This window comes from Apaloderma vittatum, unplaced genomic scaffold (genome assembly GCF_000703405.1).
Source record: "Apaloderma vittatum isolate BGI_N311 unplaced genomic scaffold, ASM70340v1 scaffold11993, whole genome shotgun sequence".
NCBI lineage: Eukaryota > Metazoa > Chordata > Aves > Trogoniformes > Trogonidae > Apaloderma > Apaloderma vittatum.
This window is the reverse complement of record NW_009708701.1, coordinates 23767-44906: the sequence shown is the minus strand read 5'-3', so window position 1 is coordinate 44906 and position 21140 is coordinate 23767. Positions and strand designations below refer to the sequence as shown.

The 21140-nt window shown below is 40.6% G+C and overlaps 1 protein-coding gene across 1 annotated transcript in view; it reads left to right on the top strand.

The window, feature by feature from the left end:
* The window catches only part of FOCAD (focadhesin), a gene marked incomplete at its 5' end in the record, with an annotated part of 50912 nt that overhangs the window by 7646 nt on the left and 22126 nt on the right, over window positions 1–21140 (top strand). The window contains 8 exons of the mRNA XM_009866659.1: window positions 1–56; window positions 282–403; window positions 9829–9921; window positions 12115–12203; window positions 17090–17131; window positions 17792–17900; window positions 18387–18503; window positions 20291–20529. The exon at window positions 1–56 is cut by the window's left edge and continues 151 nt beyond it. Of these exons, the coding sequence (XP_009864961.1) occupies window positions 1–56; window positions 282–403; window positions 9829–9921; window positions 12115–12203; window positions 17090–17131; window positions 17792–17900; window positions 18387–18503; window positions 20291–20529 (867 nt within the window). The remainder of the gene's footprint in view (window positions 57–281; window positions 404–9828; window positions 9922–12114; window positions 12204–17089; window positions 17132–17791; window positions 17901–18386; window positions 18504–20290; window positions 20530–21140) is intronic.

Genomic DNA, 21140 nt, shown 5'->3' with positions numbered 1-21140 from the left:
CCTGCTGAAGGCTTATGAGAGGAACAAACAACCAGGCATGACTCCAGGCCTTGCAGGTAAGATGTCAGTTTGTGGAAGTTAGACAAGTATACATGCTTCGACCCAAAGATTTCTAGGAATTTGATACATCTCATGCCATTTGCATATTCTTATATGTGCTTTTAAGGTTTTTGCTTTATTTTCATTTGGTCTTGGCTTCTGCACTGACTTATGCAAGACTTCTGAACGACCAGCATGAGGGTAGGCATTGACCTTTCTTTTCCTGTCCCTCCTTCTCCCAGCGTGCATGTTGTCCTGTTACGACCTTCCTGTCCATGTGGGCAAGGACGGCAAGCCCATTAACCGATTTCTGGCCAGCAGGGGTCGCAATTTCCAGCAAATGTTGGTGGCCCTTCTTCACGAGGTGAGTAGGTGGTTTTTCTTCCCGTTTACTTCCCGGCCTCACTACCTCGTTTGTTTAAGGAAATTAGGAATTAGTATCAGCTAGCAACAGCATGTACGATGTATCATAATTAACTAAAGCTGCTATGAGGGACACCTAACTTGAATTAAACGTGTAAATACTTTAAGTGTTCACTGCTGAGATGCTTCTTCTGAAAATCAGCAGAACAAACATAAGCTGGCCTTTGCCTTTATCTGCCTTGCAGACTAGAATATCTGCCTTATACCTGTCATGTGTAACCAGATGTAGGTGAACAGTAGGTCTGAACAGTCCTGGGACTCTGTGGGAAAATGACATCTACACCCTGCTAAGACATGCTATTTTATTCTGTCTATTGAGTGTTTTATCTCCATGACCTACTAGGCTTATGCCACTGAAACCATGCGGTTACCTTTGGTATGGTTTTGGAAAAAGAGCATTAAATAACCCCCCACTTAATCATTACACAAAATGAAGTGCTTGTTACAAAATCTTTCAAAGAATTTAGAACTACAGTACTTTTATGGCTGATACAAAAGTTGATCTTTTAAAATTTTGCAGAACAGTAAAACAAAATAAGTAGCCTGAATCTGGGGACATAAGTGTTGCTTTCCAATTTTATGCCAATGAGAGCAGTTATTAACTCAAGTGAAAGTATATTAATCGTTTTTAAAGTTCATAAATGATTCTATTAGTACTGTTATTTTGTATTGCTGTAGAGGTTAATTACATGCATCTGATGGTGAAGTTTCTGCTCACAGGACGTAAGTAAGACTGTATGAATTATAGCGGTCTGATATGAGCAAAAAGGTGTGAATGACAGTAAAAAAAACCTGTAAAATTTTGATTAAGACAGTATATCCAGAAATTAAAACAATGAATGAATACCTGGACATTGTAAAGATTTTTTTTTTTCCACTACACAGCAATACCAATTCCTATGCTACTTTCCAAGGACAGAAAAGCTTAAACATTACTCTTCCTTTCTCTGTCCAGTGTACAGGCAGTTTGGTGCTATTAAAGCTGTTTCCTATAGAGGAGATTTTTCTTCAGAGCACAGGATGAATGTTGACAGTGAATCAGAACTGTGTAGTTGAAAGAAATGTTTTATACTGTACTTGTTGCAGAAGTTGAAGGAGGTGAAATGAATGAGATAGGAGTCGCAGGTGCGTGTCTGGGTCCTGATTTGGTTTGTGACTGCCACCGAACAGACCTCTCTATTGCACAGTTCCTTTATGATGGTAGTAAAATCACTGACACCAAACAACTTCTGTTATGAAGTAGATATAGCACAGGATTTGAGTGGGAAGGTTGCGTGCCCAGGGTTTGGGGAGTTTTCTGTTTACAGACTGAAAGCCTGATGCAGAAAACGAGTGTTTGCAGTGTAAAATGCATGGGGGCTACGTTCTGATCCTGTGATGCATCCGTATGACTCCCTCCTGGCTTTGCTCTTAGGTCCTGCCCCCTGCTTGTTCACCCTGCATTTGTACTGGTTCATTTCCTTGGTCTCTTTGAGGCAAACCAACTAGTTCCCTCTCTAGCAAACCTGCCTGCAGCATAGTTTGCCTGAAATTTCCATCCAAGTGAATGTGTACCATGCTGAAATTGACTACTTCTGCCTAGCTCAGTCTTCCAGCTCTGTTCCGTCTCTCAAACACCTCTACATGCTGGCATACACATGAAATGAAAGCCGATCTGCAGCTTGGACCAGGGTATAGAAATCCCTCCCTGGTGCTGTATTTTGAAGGCAGTGTCAACAGACTGTGAAGCACTTCAGATGGCAAGTTCTTCTCTCAAACTAATCAAAACAAAGCTACCCTTAAACATGGATCTCAGTCATATATGCAAATTCAATAGGTTTTCTATTTTTAGGGGTAGACCTGCTATAAAGCAGCCCTAAGCAGAAAGATCTTGGAGTCCTGGTAGATGATAAATTAACCATGAGGCAGCAATGTACCCTTGTTGCCAAGCACGCCAGTGGCATCCTGGGGTGCATTAAGAGGAGTGTGGCCACCAGGTCAAGGGCGGTCATCCTCCCCCTCTATTCCACCCTGGTGAGGCCACATCTGTGTCCAGTTCTGGGCTGCCCAGTTCAAGGGAGACAGGGAACTACTGGAGGGAGTCCAGTGGAGGATACCAGAGCATACATTTTTTGAGGAAAGGTTCAGAGAGCTGGGACTCTTTAGCATGGAGAAGACTGAGAGGAGACCTTGTCAATGTCTATAAGCATCTAAAGGGTGGATGTAAGAAGGCTGGGGCCAGAGTCTTTTCAGTAAGGCCTAGTGACAGGACAAGGGGCAGTCTTGAAATGGTCTGCTTGACAGAGTTGGGATTTTTTATTGAATGTAGTGAACTGGATGGCACTAGAGAATGTATGCCAATGACTGGCAACAGAAATATTTTATTAAGTATCTCAGTATTTTACAAAGCCAATGGATTCAACGTGTAGTAAAACTAGAAAGAAGTCCAAGTGTTTTTGAAATATAAACCCAAACACAAAACATCTCAAAAGAATCCTAACTACCCTTTTAGTGAAAATTTACAATAACTGTTAAATTTTTACCAACGTCTGACAGTATTTCTGTTCTCAGCTTACACTTCTTCAAAGGATAAAGAAGTTTTTTCTTGCCTTTGTTTTCCTTGTACCTAGAGACAATTGGAGTTAGGATTGTCAGGAAAAACATTATTTTAGCCTTTGGCTAGAAGACGAGTGAGTCCTAAGCTCGTCCAAATGAATTTCATACCTTAGTGTTTGTTTAGTCCTCAGTGCTCATCTGGGGAGCGGAGTTTAGCAGTAAAAACAGGGAGCTTAAGCTATAAAGCTGTTCAATAGCAGTAATGGTCTAAGAAAATTGAGTTATTAGGACATAGGCTCATCTTTCTCCCTGCATTGGCTATTGGAATTAATATGGTTTTGCAAAGTCATTGCTTGAAAGTTCAACACACTTCATTAAGCAGGTTTGTAAGGGGTTAAAAATACCAGAATGATCTTCTTTGCTACTGCTTTGACTCATTTTCATTTTGGGGGTTTTTTTTAACTTATTATAGTGACTTTTTAAATAAAGAAGAATCGTTTGTTAAAAAGATGACTTATAGTTGCCTTTGAAGCATTGCATTAAGCATGAAGCTCTGAGAAAACTGTGAGGTGGATGTAAACACTGAGAAGTTACCATTAATTGAGAGATTACAATCATCCATTTATTTTATCTAAAAATCCCCAGCAGTTGGCATTTCCTTAGTTAGGGATTAACAGTCATCAGTATAATTGCCATACTGGGATAATTTTTATCTCTTCAGTGACAATCTATGCTCACATCTGTGGAATATGAACCTACAGATTGTATATATATACACCTGCATCTGCATGCATATGCTTAGTTGCTATTATTACATTTAGTTTTCTGAAAACTGGGACATGGGGAGGGACTTGAGTCAACCAGTTTAATTTCTGTGAGATTCCTTACATGTGAAAATGTGATGCCTGAGATTCTGATACCAAAAAAAAGTTACACGAGGTTTGTATGCAGAGGAAAGAATTTCCTCTTTTATGTTTACAAGTCTATAAAGCACTGTCATTGTGTCTGAGAGGAGTTGGTAACATGGGGAGGGCTGTGGGGAGGTGGCTCCTTGTGAAACTTCCAGAGCCTCCCCCAGCCCCAGGTAGAAGTCAGACCTGCCTCTGGGCAGGGGCACTGTGATCAGTGTATTTAAGAGGGAAAACCTGCTGGCCCAGGCCCTCTTTGTCTCTTTGTCCTGTCTTGTGTTGGAGAGTTGCTTGTTTTGGAGAGGAGGGGCAGATGGAGAGATAAACCATGCAAGACAAGCACCGGGGTAGAGATCTCCCTGAGTCTGTGCTGAAATGGCAGGATGGTGAGAGCCTGCAAACCGAGGAGATCAGTGGCAGCAAAATGTCCAGGATACAGCAGCATCCTGCACGCCAGCGGAGAAGGAGACCCTGCAGGAGCAGAGGATGTGCCCAAAGAGAACCACAACTCCAAGGAGGACCTGCACTGGAGCAGAGGACACTGTAGCCTGTGGGTGGGTCCTATACTGATGGGAAGGACTCAGGTGGAGAAGGAGGATTGTCTCATGTGAGATGGACACCATGTGGCAGCCGGGAAAGAGGACCTCTCTTCCGGAGGAGGAAGGATTGCCATGGACAATGGATGATGGGCAGAACACAACCTTCGGTTTCTTGTCTCCATGCACTGCTGTGAGGGAGGATGTGGCTGGGAAGATTGGTGGCATGGAAGGGAAGTGTATTTGACATCCGTTTGTATTCATTTTCTCTCTCTATCCTGCTCTGATTTAATTGATAACTGGTGGTGGTAAATTAAATTTATGTTTTCTCCACAAGTTTACTCTGTTTTCAGCCATTGACCCTAAGTGGTAAATGAACCCTCCCTCTCCTAATGTCAGTCCTTGAGTCCTGTTGGATTTTCTCCCTCCCCATCCCTAAAGAGGTTGGGGGTGAGCGAGCAGCTGTGTAGCTCTTGTTCCCAGCAGCGTGGGCTCAAACTATGACAAGCATGCAAATAACAAATACCTGCATTTAGGTGTCATTCAGATCTAGGTAACAACAACAGTGAAAAGGTAATTTACTGTAAATAGGCCAAACTTACTCTATCTCCTAGGTGCTATTCTAGCTGAAGAATTGGGTGCATCTGTAATACCTGTCAGCAGGATCAGATTAAGATGCAGAGGGGTTTTTTGATGTTATTGGAGCTGGTTTCTCGTGGGAAGCAGAACACACACTTAGTGAACAATGGAGCATTTCAAATGCTGTATTGCTCTTTAAAGAGGAAGACCATCTTTTCTCCAGAACCAAAGATGTGCTCCTTGACTGATTTTTAAGCAGAGCTTGTTAACTTCTCTTTGAGAGGACATATGAATTATTGTAGTCACAGTAGTCAGAAGTCACATAGACCATGGGTTTTCTTTGTTTTCTCTACAGCTGTCTGGATCATACTGTAAAGGAAGTTCCTCAGTTTTGTCACAGTCACCTGGGCTAGATTACCTAATAGTTACCTTTGTCTGTTTCAGATTTGGGAGTAATTCTTCCTTGGAGTTTATAGGAATAATCTTTTAATAGCTTCGCTTACCTCAGTTGTGAAAATGAATGAAAATGAATAGTCACGTATGCTCATATCATGTACCGTATGTTCTGATGGTTGTGTAAATGTGTGTTTTGGTTTAAAGTTATTAGGCTTTCAGCTGGCTACTCATCCTTTCTTTAGTGGAAGCAAAGGGAACAGTTTATGCTACACGCAAAAAGCACAGGGGCAGGCACACAGATAGAGTACATGATGGCTTTGACAATCTGAACTGGTGCAGATTGTCGGTAAAATGACTGGTGCAGTAAAATGACTGGTGCAGGCTGCAGTAAAATGGTCTTGCCTTTCCATGTTTCTCAATATACAAGTGCTTTCTTTGTGATGGAAATAGTACTATTATTTTGCCCTAGTAATTAGTATTGTTTGCAGGCACAGTTGCAAAGTTGGGTTCCAGTGATGAGTTGTACAGTACTAAATACTTCTGTACAAATAATAATCATGTTAGGTCCTCTGTATACTCATGGAAGAAGCATTCTTTGCCTTTATTTCAACTGTGGTAGTTAGATGTGCTGTGATGACATACCTCTCGGAACACTAAAATGGGAAGCTCCTTCACTACATTTCTTTTCTGGTTTGATTTTGATGTAATCAAGAGATTCAAGGGCTTATTCAAACCTTATACATGATGAACCTTGTTTATGAAATCATTAAGGCTGCAGTTTTTATGTCCCATATGTGAGAGTGCTTTTAAATACATGCCTAAACATTCCACTGGTAGATGAGTATTGTCTAAAACATGTTGTCTCAGCTACAGATTTGTAGAGATGAGCTGAATTTAGGGACTGTGTCAGTTGTCAGGGCTTTTGAGGTAAAAATCTGTTGTACTTAATATAAAAGAACTTACTGGGGTTCCTAGTGTCCCTGCTTTACAGTAGATTTCGATATGGACTGTAAGTATTAATGATATCATAGTTTCTAGATTCTTTAAACAGTATTATCTCAATTAAATACCCATACATGCTTAATGTTACTGTTCCATAAATTTGGTTTGTGTAACCTCTGCTGGCAGTGTGTCAGTGCAAAACAAGTGAGTGATACTGAAAGGCCTGTGGCAGCACAAAGGCCCCAGTGCTGAAAGAAAGCTTATTCAGATCTTGCCATGATGTTTGATTTTTATTGGGAGCGCACTCAAGAGGGAAAATGAGCTGCTGATTTTGTGTGAAATTACTTTTCCAATCTTGCAGAAGCATTTAAAACTTGTGCCATGTGTTTTCAGAAGTGCTCAAGTAGAGGAATAATATTGTGGTCTGCCAGCATTCCCGGTCTTAGCTTGTGGCCGATACAGTCTATGTGTGTCCTTTCAGGGAGATGTGTGCTTCCTAAGCATCAAGCAGCAGGCTCAGATTTCTCGCTCCTAGTTCATGCTGTTTCTTACTGCCTTAGATGTCAGGCTGCAGCTCTTGTTTAAAAACTACTTGGCAGCCTGGTCTGGCTATGGTGCCTTCTAAGAACATCCCAGGACCAGTGTGGCAGTGTTTCACAACCACTCGTTGGTTAAGAAGTCCTTTGAGCCTGCTTCACTGCGCCTCCCAGCCACCCAGTATCTTCTTATACATAGATTGAATACTCTGAAGAATCTGAACTTATTATCAGCTTTGTCTATCCTTGATAGTATTAGTTAACCAATGCTTAATTTAGTTGTTGTTGTTATTGTGTATCTAGTGATAGAGGAGAATTAAAAACTGCTCGTTTCCTGTGCTGAAACAGTGGGCATAAGCACTGCTTATGTGATTAATCTTCAGCCCTTTGTCCAGCCACTTTCAGTGGTAAGTGGATTTTACTTGAGTGTTCTTTATTTTGTGAAGATGTTCTGTTCCCTTTTGTCTTCCTCTCATTCGACATATCTGCAAAATGTGTAACATCAGGAAGAAGGTTATCAAAATCCGTTCAACAGTGTTGCTGATAATGAAGCATATCTGCAAGTTTTAGATAAGACATGCAAGGTGCTGATAGTATATTTCTGATTAGACCATGTTCTCTAGTTGCTTTAAATGCTACAGTACACCTAAAGCTTTCCATTTCCTGCATGAGCACCTGAAGTGTTTTGAAGGCCTGCTTTTCATCTAGTGTGCAAGGTTCGTAGACCACCATGAGACCAGACAAGTGTAAATGTGAAAGTCTAGAATGGTGTCAAAGTAGAGGCAAAGGGCAAGACTGGAGTTGCTGCATATGCCTTGGGAACCTAAGGCAGACAGTTCTGACTGGCACCTTGACTGCTCATCAACTAATTGAAGGAATTGATGAACCAAGGTGAGACAGGTGTGTGAATAAAATTTGGCTAAAAAGGAAGGGCCCCTGTAACTGCAGCATTTAAGGATGAGATTTCTGTTTGTCTCCAGAGTGTATTTGTATTAGCTGTGTGTTGGAACAGTTAATGTCTTTTCATTGGTTTACTTTTTGTGTAGATATACTAGTACTTACTTGTTTTAAGTTCATCACCAATAGTGGGCATGATATTTTAGCACAGTTCTTTGTTTTTTGTTGTAAAGTCCAACCAAAGAAAGAATGTTGACTGTTTTATGTAGGTCATAGGGGCATAAAATAGAGAAGATGAAGCAGGAAGACTTAGGAAGATAATAAAGAGACAAGAGGAGTTCCGTTATTTGTCGTAGTTAACAGTGGAGGCAAATGGAGCACATGATGGAGAAAGGAGGGGTTTGCATACTTTAAGGCACAGAGTGTTTTATATGTTAACAGTGGCTAGTCTCCATTATAAAATAGGAGGAAGAAAAAGGAAGAGTAATAACCTTCTGGGATTACGATGGATCAGGTTAGTTACTGTAGATGGCCTTTGCACAATTTTTGATCACAGCTCAGGGTATTTTCCATAACTTGGGAAGTCTGGCATGTTCTTTTAATTTAGAAATAGAAATTGTAGGCTTTAAACAGCAGAGACTTGAGTTATATGCCATCTTACCACAACCTGACATGTTTGCCTTTCCTTTATTAAAAACAGATTGCCCTGGAAGTGGCTGAATTAAATAACTTATTTCCAGTGGAGTCCAAATGGCCATGATATTTTTTCATCTTGTTGGTAGAGGCAGACTTTAGAAGTAATTGGATGGTAGCAAGAAAAATCAATTCTGTCTGCCCACTGTGGAATATGATGAGATGCAACAATGCACACCCATTATTTTAATTACAGAGGTTATGTTGTTTGTGAGTCTGAAAATATAGCAGTTTAAAATGAGAGAACACCCAAACTCCTATCTTGCTTCAATAAAATGTTGCTGCAATTAAGATAGTCATGGAAGGAGGAAAATAGAGAGCCTTCTAATTAATTCTAATACATATTTTTTTGTGAATAATATATTTTTATTTATAAATTGCATGACTTGCATATTACAGGGAGAGAGGTAGATGTGTCGTGCAGGAGGACTCTGATGTCTGGAAAAACTTTCTTAGCGTCCTTGATTTTGTGACCCATCCTGTTTAAATTACCTCTGTAATTACTTAGTTAAGTTACAAAGGGCTAGGAAATGGTTTGTTACAGAGATCATTTGGCTTTATTTTTGGTTTTCAACATGCTCTGAAAAGTCTTTTGAGCTGGTTTGCTGTGTTGCTTACTGGAGAGAACAGCCTTGGGGTCCCGGGGAAAGTCTCTGCGCATGCATCAGCTTGTGTAGTTGACTGAACTATTCTTTTGTTGTGAAATTGAGGCTGTCATACCGATTTGAGAGCAGGCAGAGAGAGCTGTTTCATATTTCTTTAAATTATCTTTGAGGTGGTATTGGTTTCCTCCTGTTAGCTCTATGGTGGTGCTTCCTAGAGAAAAGTTTTGTGATGCCTTTCTTTTTCTAACAAGTAAAGGAAGTTTGAACAATGTACTTGAACATGGTTGTATATAACTCCCTTTATACAATCTTCCTTGTTTTCAGTTAGTCATTTGCTTGTGTTTATTTTAAGCATCTGTTTAGAGCTTTTAGATTTACGAAAACTCACAAATGTAAGCTGCACTAGAGTCTTTGTCATGTACATAATTGCATCTACCACTGCTACTAAGTATTGTGCTTATTGCTACATAAAATTCTGCTGCTCTCTTTGCGACCAAGTATCTGTTGACCTGCCTGAAGCAACCAGTTTTGTCTGGCCTGGGTAACAAAGTTGAAAGTAACTTGGTGTGGGTAAAACCGGAAAGGACAACAAAGTACATGATTATTTTACGTTCTTACAGCCATATGTAATGTTCTGTGAGTGTGAGTAAATGACTGCAAATCACGGATTGGAGAACATACATTTTGCATATGTTAAACTTAATGTTACTGCTTCTATCCTTTCTGGTGTGTTGCACAGGTTAACATTCAGCCTTCTGAATGGCACCGCTCCATACTGCTGCCACAGTCCTGGTTAGGATTTATGAACCGAACTTACAGTGCAGTACTGCAGGTAATTTCAAGGTAGATAATACTATGCACCGCAGTGCTCATTCAAACATTGAACTTTATTTTTAGCAACAAAGGAAACCATGCAAGTCACAAGAAATTAAAAATAATTTGTTTATTGTGTTAACAATAACATTTATCAAAAGGAAACAAATATGAGTCTTCAGTTAATTGTAGCACAATCTGGGATACTTTGTAGAAGTATAACTGCTTTATAGTTCAGATTATTGCAGTCTTGTTCCTGCGTCAAGTTGCAGAATGTGTTAATTTTTAAACTTCTTAATGTGTGAAATTTTGGCTAGAGCTCTAACCTATTATTCTGAATAGGAATTCTGTAATAATAGTATCACAAAGGAGACATAATCTGTCAAGGAATGATTCATGAAATAGAGCTTCTCTTTACCAGCATGTAATGCTGTCGCACTGTGAGGAACTTGTCTTTTAAATTTTTCCACCCTGTCTAATGATTGGGATATATCTTAAAACCTTTTTCATTAAGTTAGCTGATGGATATCTAGGGCAACATAACGTCATTTGTTTATTCAATAGGAAAATTATCTAAAAAACTTTTAACAAAAAGCTGTCTTCTAGAAGGCTCTCTTTGTGCTACTAGAAGGGCTTATTTGTTTGTATTTCCAGGCCACATCAGCTGTTTTCAGCATGAGCAGCTCAGGTTGCTGAGCAGATTCTAGAAGCTTTTACTGTTCCTTGTTTTGCTGTACAGCAAAACAAATGCTTCTCTAGCATTTTCAAAACAGATTTTATCTTGGCCATCAGCAAAATATCAGATTGTAAGTCAAGCAGCCCCAGTACAAAGCAGGCAGCAGCTATTCAAATTGTAATTTTATGTCGGAACTACAGAGGGGGCCATTGTTGCTTGCATTTAGTTGCTTTCCTATTTTGCTTCTCTTCTGAGGCAAGATTTGACAAGAAACATGGCATTTACAAGACCTATTTTTAAAAGCGTCTCAAGGATTTTGTGCTGTTTTACAGAGCAATAGACCCTCTGTTGCTTCTGAAGTCCCTCACGGTAGACATAGCATCTCTACTTACTCTTTATGCTTCTGTAGTGTATTTCATCTGAGATGGCCAAAAGAGACTACAGTATGAGTATTCTGTATAGCGCATAATTTAGTATTTCTGAACAGCCTAGACTAAACATTTCTACAGTTTGGAGGCAGGTGTTCACAGATTCCATTCATGCAAACACTTACGTGAGGGTTTTTTCATGCCTTTGGACACCTGAAAGTCCTATTGTATATTGTTATGTCTACTCACATGCTTAAGTCTTACAGCCAATTTCAGCATGGTTTTGATACTGAAATCAGCCTCATCATGATGATCCTACAGGCCTTGATTTAGTACAGAACTTAAGCAAATATTTATGTGTTTGAGGAAATTGCAATTGATTTTTGCATAGTTTTTATGCAGCCTTCTATTTAGTCCATGTGTTGGACATCCTGCTTTAATCTCTGTGGAGAGTCACCTGATGACTGACATCTGGATTTACAGGATGGGCTATTTTATGTTCTAAGAATTTATGCACACCCAAAATATGAGCATTCAACACCTGATGAACACAGCTTATGTGCCTATATATTTTCACTTAAAGCTTAGTAACCTACTAAGGAGCAGTAAATTACAACCTAAACCATCTGATATGTAGTTGTCTCACAACTGAAAACTGAACATTGAAGCAAAGCTGCTTAATATGTTTAGATAACAATTGTTAGAGGTCAGAATCTGTATCATCTCCTTCAAGGCACAGAAAGAACTGCTGTAAGAGGTCACAGGGAGGTTGGGGTCATGAAAAGGAAAAGTATGAGAAATTCTACTTTCAGTAGTGAAACAGGAAAGTGAGGCTTTATTGTTAGAAACCATTTTAACTAGCAGGCTTCTAAACTGTATCTATCTTTGTTGTACCCCTTGCCAAGGGAACTTGTCGCTTTGCATGCACTAAGAGATATGTCTCAGTATCTGTGACTGTTTGTGTCATCTGTAGCTTGTTTCCTCACTCAGAATAAGAAAATACAATTTTTTTTGCTTAATATATTGCGTATTACAGTGAAAAGCAGTCAAGTTTTCTCATGAAGTAGCCTGCAAGTGAAAGGCTACATCCATTACCAAAGTGTTCTCTGTGGAAATCTAGGTGATTTGCCATATAGATCCACTTCTGATTCATTCTGTAATTCTGCAGGGGAGGCAGGCAGAGCTGGAGATGCAATTAAAACATGGAAAAGAGGATCCTGAAGAGGTGCAGTACAAACAATTTACAGCCTGGGTCTGGTAAGGAACTGCGTGTCTGCTCCAGATCACTTACAATGGCAAATGACGAGGCAGAGGAGGGCAGAGAGAGAGGACTTCAAAGCCTTTAGTTCTGCAAGTTTAAAGGCTATATGAGCACTAATGAAAAAAACCACCCAGATACAGTGACCAATGTGGTGGGGGAGAAGGAGGAAAGAGACTACTTGGATAACTGTAAGGATTCCCCTATGCACAGGTTCATAGGTACCTTCCCCTCTACAGTGTCTGAAACTTAATTACTTTCCTGTTTTGCTTCTCTTCTGAGGCAAGATCTGATGAGAAGCTTGGCATTTACAAGACCTGTTTCTGAAAGCCTCTCCAGGATGAGCAACTAGAAGGAATGCAAAACTGTATTTGGGTTTGTTGGGTTAAAGTAGAAGGATTATGAAAAGAGTAAAACTTACTTGCATGGTCTAAGTGATCTGCCTTACTGAAAATGGTTTGACTGAAGAATTGTAAGGCATATATGTCATAGTGAGCTGAGATACACCTCTATTTTTATAGTAAGTTGGCAGTATTATGCCCGAGAGTGTTATTTAAAAATTACCACCGACCCTGGTGCCAGGACCTTGCACTTGGCCTTGTTGAACCTTACGAGGTTCACATGGGCCCACCTCTTCAGCTTATCCAGGTCGCTCTGGATGACATCCCATTCCTCTGGCATGTTGACTGCACCGTTCAGCTTGGTGTTGTTGCAAACTTTTTGAGCATGTGCTTGATCCTGCTGTCTATATTATTGATGAATAATTAAATTGATGGATAATTAAACAATACTGGTCTCAGTATGGACCCCTGAGGGAACACCACTTGACACTCATCTCCATCTGGATGACAAGCGAGCGACCACTGCAAAGATAGGCTGAGAGAGCTGCCTGCGGAGGGGATGGCTCTGGGGAGACCTTATAGCGCCCTTCCAGTATTTAAAAGGAACCTATAAGAAAGATGGGATAAATCTTTTTAGCAAGATCTGTTCTAACAAGAGAAGGGGCAATGGTTTTAAACTAAAAGAAGGTAGATTTAGACTGAATGTAAGGAAGAAAATTTTTTACAGTCAGAGTGATCAAACACTGAAACAGGCCCAAAGAGGTGGTGGAGGCCTCATCCTGGGAGACATGCAGGATCAGGCTTGATGGGCTTCTGACCAATCTGATCTCGTTAAAGATGTCCCTGCTTACTGCAAGGGAGTTTGGACCACATGGCCTTTAAAAGTTCCTTCCAACCCAGCGCATTCTGTGGTTCTGTGACATGATACACACCCGATGCATTGTCCTCAACTACTTCTCTTTCAGACAGCTAAGGAGTGTCTGTTAGTCTGTGATGATTTAGCCATGTCTGTGCGTGGCCAGGGAGACAAGGTGGGAAGTGAGAGGGTTCGTGGGGAGAAAGAACTACATGTAAATATCTGCTTCTATGCTTGTTCATAAGTACATTCATAGAATAATAGAACTCTCAGAGTTGGAAGGGACCTTAAAGATCATCTAGTTCCAATGCCCCCACCATGGGCAGGGACATCACCCACTAGATCAAGCTGCTCACAGCCCCATCCAGCCTGCCTTAAAAACTTCCAGGGATGGGGCTGCCACCACCTCTCTGGGCAACCTGTGCCAGTGTCTCACCACCCTCATGGGGAAGAACTTCTTCCTTACATCCAATCTAAACTGATCCATCTCTAGCTTAAATCCATTTGCTCTAGTCCCATCACTATCCGACATCCTAAAAAGCCCCTCACCAGCTTTCTTGTAGGCCCCTGTAGCCCCCTTGAGATACTGGAAGGCCACAATAAGGTCTCCTTGGAGCCTTCTTTTCTGCAGACTGAACAGCCCCACCTCTCTCAGTCTGTCTTCATAGGAGAGGTGCTCCAGCCCTCTAATCAGCCTCGTGGCCCTTCTCTGGACACGCTGCAGCACGTCCAAATCTTTTTTGTGCTGTGGGCTCCAGAACTGGATGCAGTGCTCCAGGTGGGGTCTCACGAGAGTGGAGTAGAGGAGGAGAATCACCTCCCTCGACCTGCTGACTACACATCTCTTGATGCAGCCCAGGATACGATTGATTTTCTGGGCTGCAAGTGCACGCTAATGGTTCATGTTGAGCTTCTTGTCCACCAGTACTCCCAAGTCCTTTTCTTCAGGGCTTCTCTCAAGCCAGTCACTGCCCAGCCTATATCTGTGCTTGGGATTGCCTTGACCCAGATGGAGGACCTTGCACTTGGCTTTGTTGAACTTCATGAGGTTGGCCTGGGCCCACCTTTTTCCCGCTGGACGCCACCCCTACCCTCCAGCATGTCAGCGGCTCCGCAGAGCTTGGTGTCGTCAGCAAACTTGCTGAGGATGCACTCAGTGCCACTGTCCATGTCGCTGACAAAGATGTTAAACAAGACTGGTCCCAGTACTGATCCTTGAGGGACTCCACTTGTCACTGGCTTCCACTTGGACATGGACTCATTGACAGCCATTCTTTGGGTGCGGTTGTCAATGCAATTCTTTATCCTCTGAATTGTCCATCCATCAAACCCATATTTTATCAGCTTGGGAACAGGATGTGAAGTGGGACAGTGTCAAAGGCTTTGCTCAGGTCCAGGTAAATGATGTCAGTTACTCTTCTGTTGTCTGTTGATGTTGTGGCCTTCTCATAGAAGGCCACCAGATTTGTCAGGCACAATTTGCCCTTGGTGAAGCCATGTTGACTGTACCCAATCACCTCTTCGTTATTCTTCTGGCTCAGCAGTGCCTCCAGGAGGATCTGCTCCACAATCTGACCAGGCACGGAGGTGAGACTGACTGACCTATAGTTTCCCGGTTCATCCTTCTTTCCCTTTTTGAAAATGGGGATTATGTTTCCCGTTTTCTAGTCCAGTGGGGACTTCACCAGACTGCCATGACTTTTGGAATATAGTAGAGATGGGTTTAGCAACCTCATCCGCCAGTTCCCTGAGTACCCGTGGGTGGATCCCATCAAGTCCCCATGGACTTAGACACCTGCAGGTTCATCAGATGGTCACGAATCTGATCTTTGGTTACAATGGGCAGTTCTTTCATCCAACTCCTGCCATCGTCTTCTGTAACTTCGGGAGTGTGGCTGGAGTCCTTGCCAGTGAAGACAGAGGAAAAGAAGTCGTTGAGAACCTCAGCCTTCTCCAAATCACTTGTAACCAGTTCACCTGTTTCCTTTCTGAGGGGTCCCAGACCTTCCCTGGTCTTTTTCTTACTATTAATATACCTAAAGAAACTTTTACTGTTTCCGTTGATCTCCCTGGCTAGATTTAATTCTAACTGAGCTTTCACTTTTCTAACCTGGTGTCTTGCTGCTCAGGTAGCTTCCTTATATGCCCTTCATGCTAGGTGTCCTATCTTCTACTCCTTGTAAAGATTTTTTTTGTCTGACAGTGTGTCCAGGAGCTCCTTGCTCATCCAGACAAACTATTTACAAACAAAACCCCAAACAAAAAAATCCCCATTTTAGTCAAAAACTTGTTACTAAGTCCCACTCAACGGGAACACAGAATTTATATCTGTTATTTTATTCCAGCTAAGTGTAGATTACAAGGTTGCATAGTATGATTCAGAATAATATGGTATTGTAGAAGAGATTGGGTACCAGTGGCACCATTTTCTATTGTTGCTCTTCCCAATCTCTTTCTTGACCGAGTGTGAACAGAAAACATTTTATAGATGAGGAGACTGCCTATAGTGATGCTGCTTTTGTAGATTTCTCATGAACTAGTTTCTGCTTTGTATTTCCTAAATAATATTAATGTAAGCTTTGTCAAAAGCAACAGAATTCACTTTAACATTGTTAAGAGAAATCAGAGCAGTAAGTGAACCAGGAGCCCAGTTTTATCTTTGATGTCTTTTCCTGTTTCCCCTTAATTGCTTGGTGCTTCAGGGCTCTAGCTTCACTACCCATTAAGCATTTGTGTTGCCCACAGAGTTTAAGATGGTTATGGAGAGCTTAATATAAAGTTCAGTGTTAGTGGTTTATTGTTGAGTACTGTGCAGTTTTGCATTGGTATTTGCCAAGTTGGTATAAGTGTTTCTAGTGTAGGTGGGTTTGAAACTGTGTGCAAAAACAGTGTAGTTGTAAAGACAACCTTAGTAGGTTAAATATAACTCCATCTTATAATGTATGGCACTATTTTATGAGGCATGCATTTTTAAACTTCTGATCACATATTGTGGAGCTGTGATTGGGGTGTATCTTTTCCTTTAGGATGACAGTCATGGCCAGGATGGTATTGTGTGTTGTAATACAGAGGATCTCTTCCCTCACCTAAACCTGGCATTATGTAAGATTTGCTGCATCTCTGCTTCTGTTTTGATATGGATGCAAAACAAAGCAAATGCAGACAAGCAGCCTATTGTAAATCGGCTGCAGTAATGTGTAAGAAATTGTGACTACTCCTGTGGCTGTCATTTAAATGGATTGAAGTTATTATACTGCCTAAAAGCATAGCTGCCCATTGTGGTTTCCAGAAGTATAGTCAGGGATAAATTGCAATGGTTGTCCTTTGTAAAACATTCTTATTTTATTATGCTAAGACACAGCACTGCGATATGGGAGGTTGTGTGCAACAGCTCAGAGGAAATTTACGACTATTGCATGAAACCTACGTTTTACAAAAGGAAGTATAAAGTCAAATAGGAGCCCTTTATAAAACATTAGTAGTGCACATGAGCATGAAGAAATGTTGGGTGTTGTGTAAGCACTTTCACAGTTTTAATGCTTGTGATTAAATTGTGCTAAGCTGTCTGATAGCTAGATGAGATAATTGTTAACCTAGAATGGGCACATGTAAGGCATAAGGGGAAGTTAGGTGAGTTCATACTAGAGTATAATGAATGTTGTGTAAATTCTTTCTGTTTCTCTTGCAGGGTCAGAGATATGTTGACTGATGTCATCAAAGGTGCCTCCAAGTAAGAACTACTGATTTACTACAGATGAGAATAAGTTGTCTTTTGTTGCAGAAGATGTAAGATAATATTTTCTGCAGTTGGTTATCTGCCAGGTTCTTGATTTCACATGATTGCTGTTCAGGAAAGGAACTCTTCCCTGCCTTGTGTGCTGACTTGTCTATTAGGAAGACTGATACCTAATGTTTCGAGTAAAGCCTAGGTAGTGCTATATGCACTATTACTCTGTTCTTTTTTTAATCTAGCACCAGACTGTTTGCCTCAAGTAGCTGCATTTATCTAGAAGTTAACTGGTCTTTAATGGAGTAGAAGCTCTTTGAAACTGTCCCACCTTCTCTTAAGGTGGTGTCCTGTGTACACCAGTTGGTGCATTTCTGTCAGTGCCCATTCCCTTGCAGGGTTTTTGTACAACTTTATATGTGCTAGGATTTCTATAAAAGACAAACAAGAAGAAAGACTGAAATGCTTCTCTCTCCCATTCTTTCTCTAATTCCTGAAGATAGTGATAGACTATTGCTGAGCTGGAAGAAAACCTAATAAAGTTACTAGGTGCAAAGGCCTTCCCTCCTGGATTACCTGTAGCATAACTTTCCTGCATTGAAATATGTGTTTTATTGCCTCTATCTCTGTTACACTCCTTAACTGTTTGCCTTTTATGTCCAGAGACAGTCCAGTGGTGAAAGGAAACTCTATTTTTGCCTTAACTGCTCTTGCAGTTGCTGTAGCCAAATACGAAAGCAGCCTTTCCTCAGACACTGAAGGAATGCCTGAGGTGAGTCGATCTGAGACTCTACTCTTAGTGGAATACAGTGAAGCAATATGACCAGGTATTTGGGTGCCTGGTAAGTGCATGTGAAGCAGTTTTGAAGTTCAAATTTCACCCTGCTTGATGAATGCCATCTGGTGGCTGCTGTGTGATCTGTACAAATCAGTCAGTGTGCAGGTGCCTTCCACAAGAAACATAATGACTAACACATTTATTTGTTGGTTTTGACCAGCAGACAGAGGTCTAGTAAACACTGAAACCCAGCCAGCCCTTTTTCTCATGGCTTTTGCTGTCACTGAATAGTACAGGGTAAAAGTAGTGTCTGGAAGGTCAGCATTGTTGAGTAAGTCATGCTACTTACTGTACATGAGAATTACAAAGTAGTCTCATTCCTGATGGAGAGCTAGAACATAAGCTGATCAGCAACTCTTCAGGTAGGGCCCTATTTAAGGGAAAAAAACAAACCAGAGTATTTGTGTTTGATTTTTACAGACTGAACCTGGTTTTCTTCCCACAAAGCACTGGATTTCTATGGTCACAGAGACTCTTCTTAGTATTGTGAATAGCCGTTATCAACCTAAAGGTCAAGTCTTCCCATGGTTCTACCAGGTATGTGTTGTGGTGTGAAAGGCAAGGGAATATATCCATTTCATACCTGGATTTCTTAGTGTAGAGTTTCCTGATTCTGTTTGCTTTTCTTTTTTTTTTTTCATTGTGTTTTCTGCTTATGTTTGGATTTGCCTTGAGTTTTTGTCTTTATTAGCAAATTATCATGTGAAGATGCATGGATGAAGAAAATTTAAAGAACAAAAAGAACCCTTCAAAACCTAGAATTTTCAGCATGTATGTAGAAAACAAAACCATCTACCATGAACAGACCTCAGACCAAATGATCAAACTCTTGAGTGGTTCTGACACCGTTCCTTAGGGCTCTGAAATGCATACTTTCTCAAAATTGAATAGTTATGAAGCCAGTGATTCTTATTTTACAGTACCTCTTGTACCCCAGAGAGCCAATAGAAGTTGTATAGTATGTATTTGCAGTGTGACAACTAGCCTGAAATTGTCAAGCTATGTAGGTATGAGACAGTTCTTCAGTAGACCTGGAGATGGACTGAAAGTTCAATATAGACCTTAAGGAATAGATGTTGCTAGGTCTTGACTATCTCTGCTCAAAACAACCAGGTTGGAGATTCTTTGAGTTGTGTATGCTAAAGACAGTTTGGGTCCTACAAGGCCAAGTACCAGCCTGCGGATCTGTTCTAAGATTTTATAATCATAACTTGATTAACTGCATTCATGACCTGTATTTAGTCCAGTAGTGAGATGCTAGCATCAGAAAGCTGAAAATTGCTGATGAACCTGAGTCGGCTCTAGCATGTGACCCCTGTCATCACTGTCAGGGGACATAAATCACCAAATCAAAAGCACTGTTAAGTAAATGCTAGGCTGGTTGGATGTAAGGAGATTCACCTGCTCAGCTGGCACTAGTGGTTCTTGTCAAATTGTTTTGTGACCGCTACCTTTGAAAATAGTGCTGTTTAAAAAAGTTGCTTTTGACATGGAACAACGTGATGGTGTTTCATTTCTAAAATCCACTCTATCTAAAAAATAGAAAATCAAACATCTTGTGCTTGTAAAATTCTAAGGCAAACAGTGGAAGTCATTGTCTTGCAGAGTGACATGCATCCTGATGGGATTTTTTTTCTTTTCCTTTTCAAAGTTGCACATGGAAGTTGATAAATATACATTAGGCTATTATGTACAATCACTCCAATGCCTGTTAAGTAGAGATGGTTATATGGATTTTACCTTTCAAAATGGAAAGGAATCAAAAACCTTTGTAAGAGATTTTTCTTCTAGAAAGCATTTCTACTGATTATCTCATGGTATTTTGTCATCTTAGGTGTGATGCTTTTAAGGTATTGCTTTTTTCAACTCACTGCATTCTTGGTGTGCTATAATAGCAGAAGTACATTAACGTCATGGATGGTTTGTGTTTGCCTTTCTGATCACACTGCTGGATTTTTTACAAGGAAAGTGAAGACTGAAGAAGGCCAGCGTGTTTATGTGCAGACTAGCTGTTAAATTCTAGTTGCATCCTATCTTATCCTTGTGTTTACAATTTCATACTTAACAATCTTATTTAGGCTTAGAAATTAGTCTGAATTATCCTAGTTTTAAGCGGCTTACAACATAAGGCAAATGGAAAAGTTACCATAGGCTATTCCGTGAAATACTGTGCATTGCCAGATTGCTATAAATCTGTTCTGCTGTTTGCTGTATAGTTATTTATTTAAAATTTCTAAGGTTCTGAGTGTCATTACCTGGAAAGGAATTTTATGTCCGTCCCCCAAGAGGAAAAGAAAAAAAATATCTTTTTTATGTTTTCCTAGAAATCCTATTCGGGTGAAAATACTGCTAGTATTATTGCCCGCTCCTGTGCAGCCACTGCTTTGTCTCTCCTGGTGCCGATTTTCATTATATTGTGCAAGGAGAAGATTGAGGAGGTCCTGAATATGCTGACTGACAGGTTACCCGGGAAACCAAATGCTGATGAGTCTCAGGCTGTTCAAATCCACATGGGCCTTGGTTTAGGCATGTTTATCTCACGTTTGTATGAAGAAAAAGTCAGGTAAGGATTACCGTATATAATGTAGATGGACAAATAACTTCCTTAAGTAGCCTTAAGTTCTGAAGACTCAAAGTATTTACAAGTCATAGGCAAATGATTCTTGAGGGGATATGGAACATTTCTTAAAGGATGTCTTATTATCATTCTTCAGCACCCACTGCCCCAGTCCTGTGCTGGATGTTTTGCCATTCTTTCAGGATAAATTATTAATTTTCGTAATATCCTAAGGTATGTGTGCAAAGCAGTCAGCTAGAAGAGCCCTACATATACTTTTAAAGGGGACTAGCTGCTCTAGGAGATGTAACTGTAAAATAATTCACAGTTCTTAACAGTTCCTTTTTAAGCTGTGCTCTGGATACTAGATAGTGTCCACTTGCGTCTTGCGAGTTACACATGCAGGAGTGGAGCTACAACAGAGGTAATGTATGTCATGCTGCTACAGCTATGTTGGCAGCAAAGAGGTGTTCTGCGGTTGGTAGAAATTCCCTCCTTTACATAGAAGAGTTGGCCTCGGTTGCAAATTTCCAGTGATTCCATAGAAATTAAGAAGTAGGTTTGGCTTTATACTGCTCCATCTTCTTGACTGCTATGGATTCTGTCTGCCTGTATAC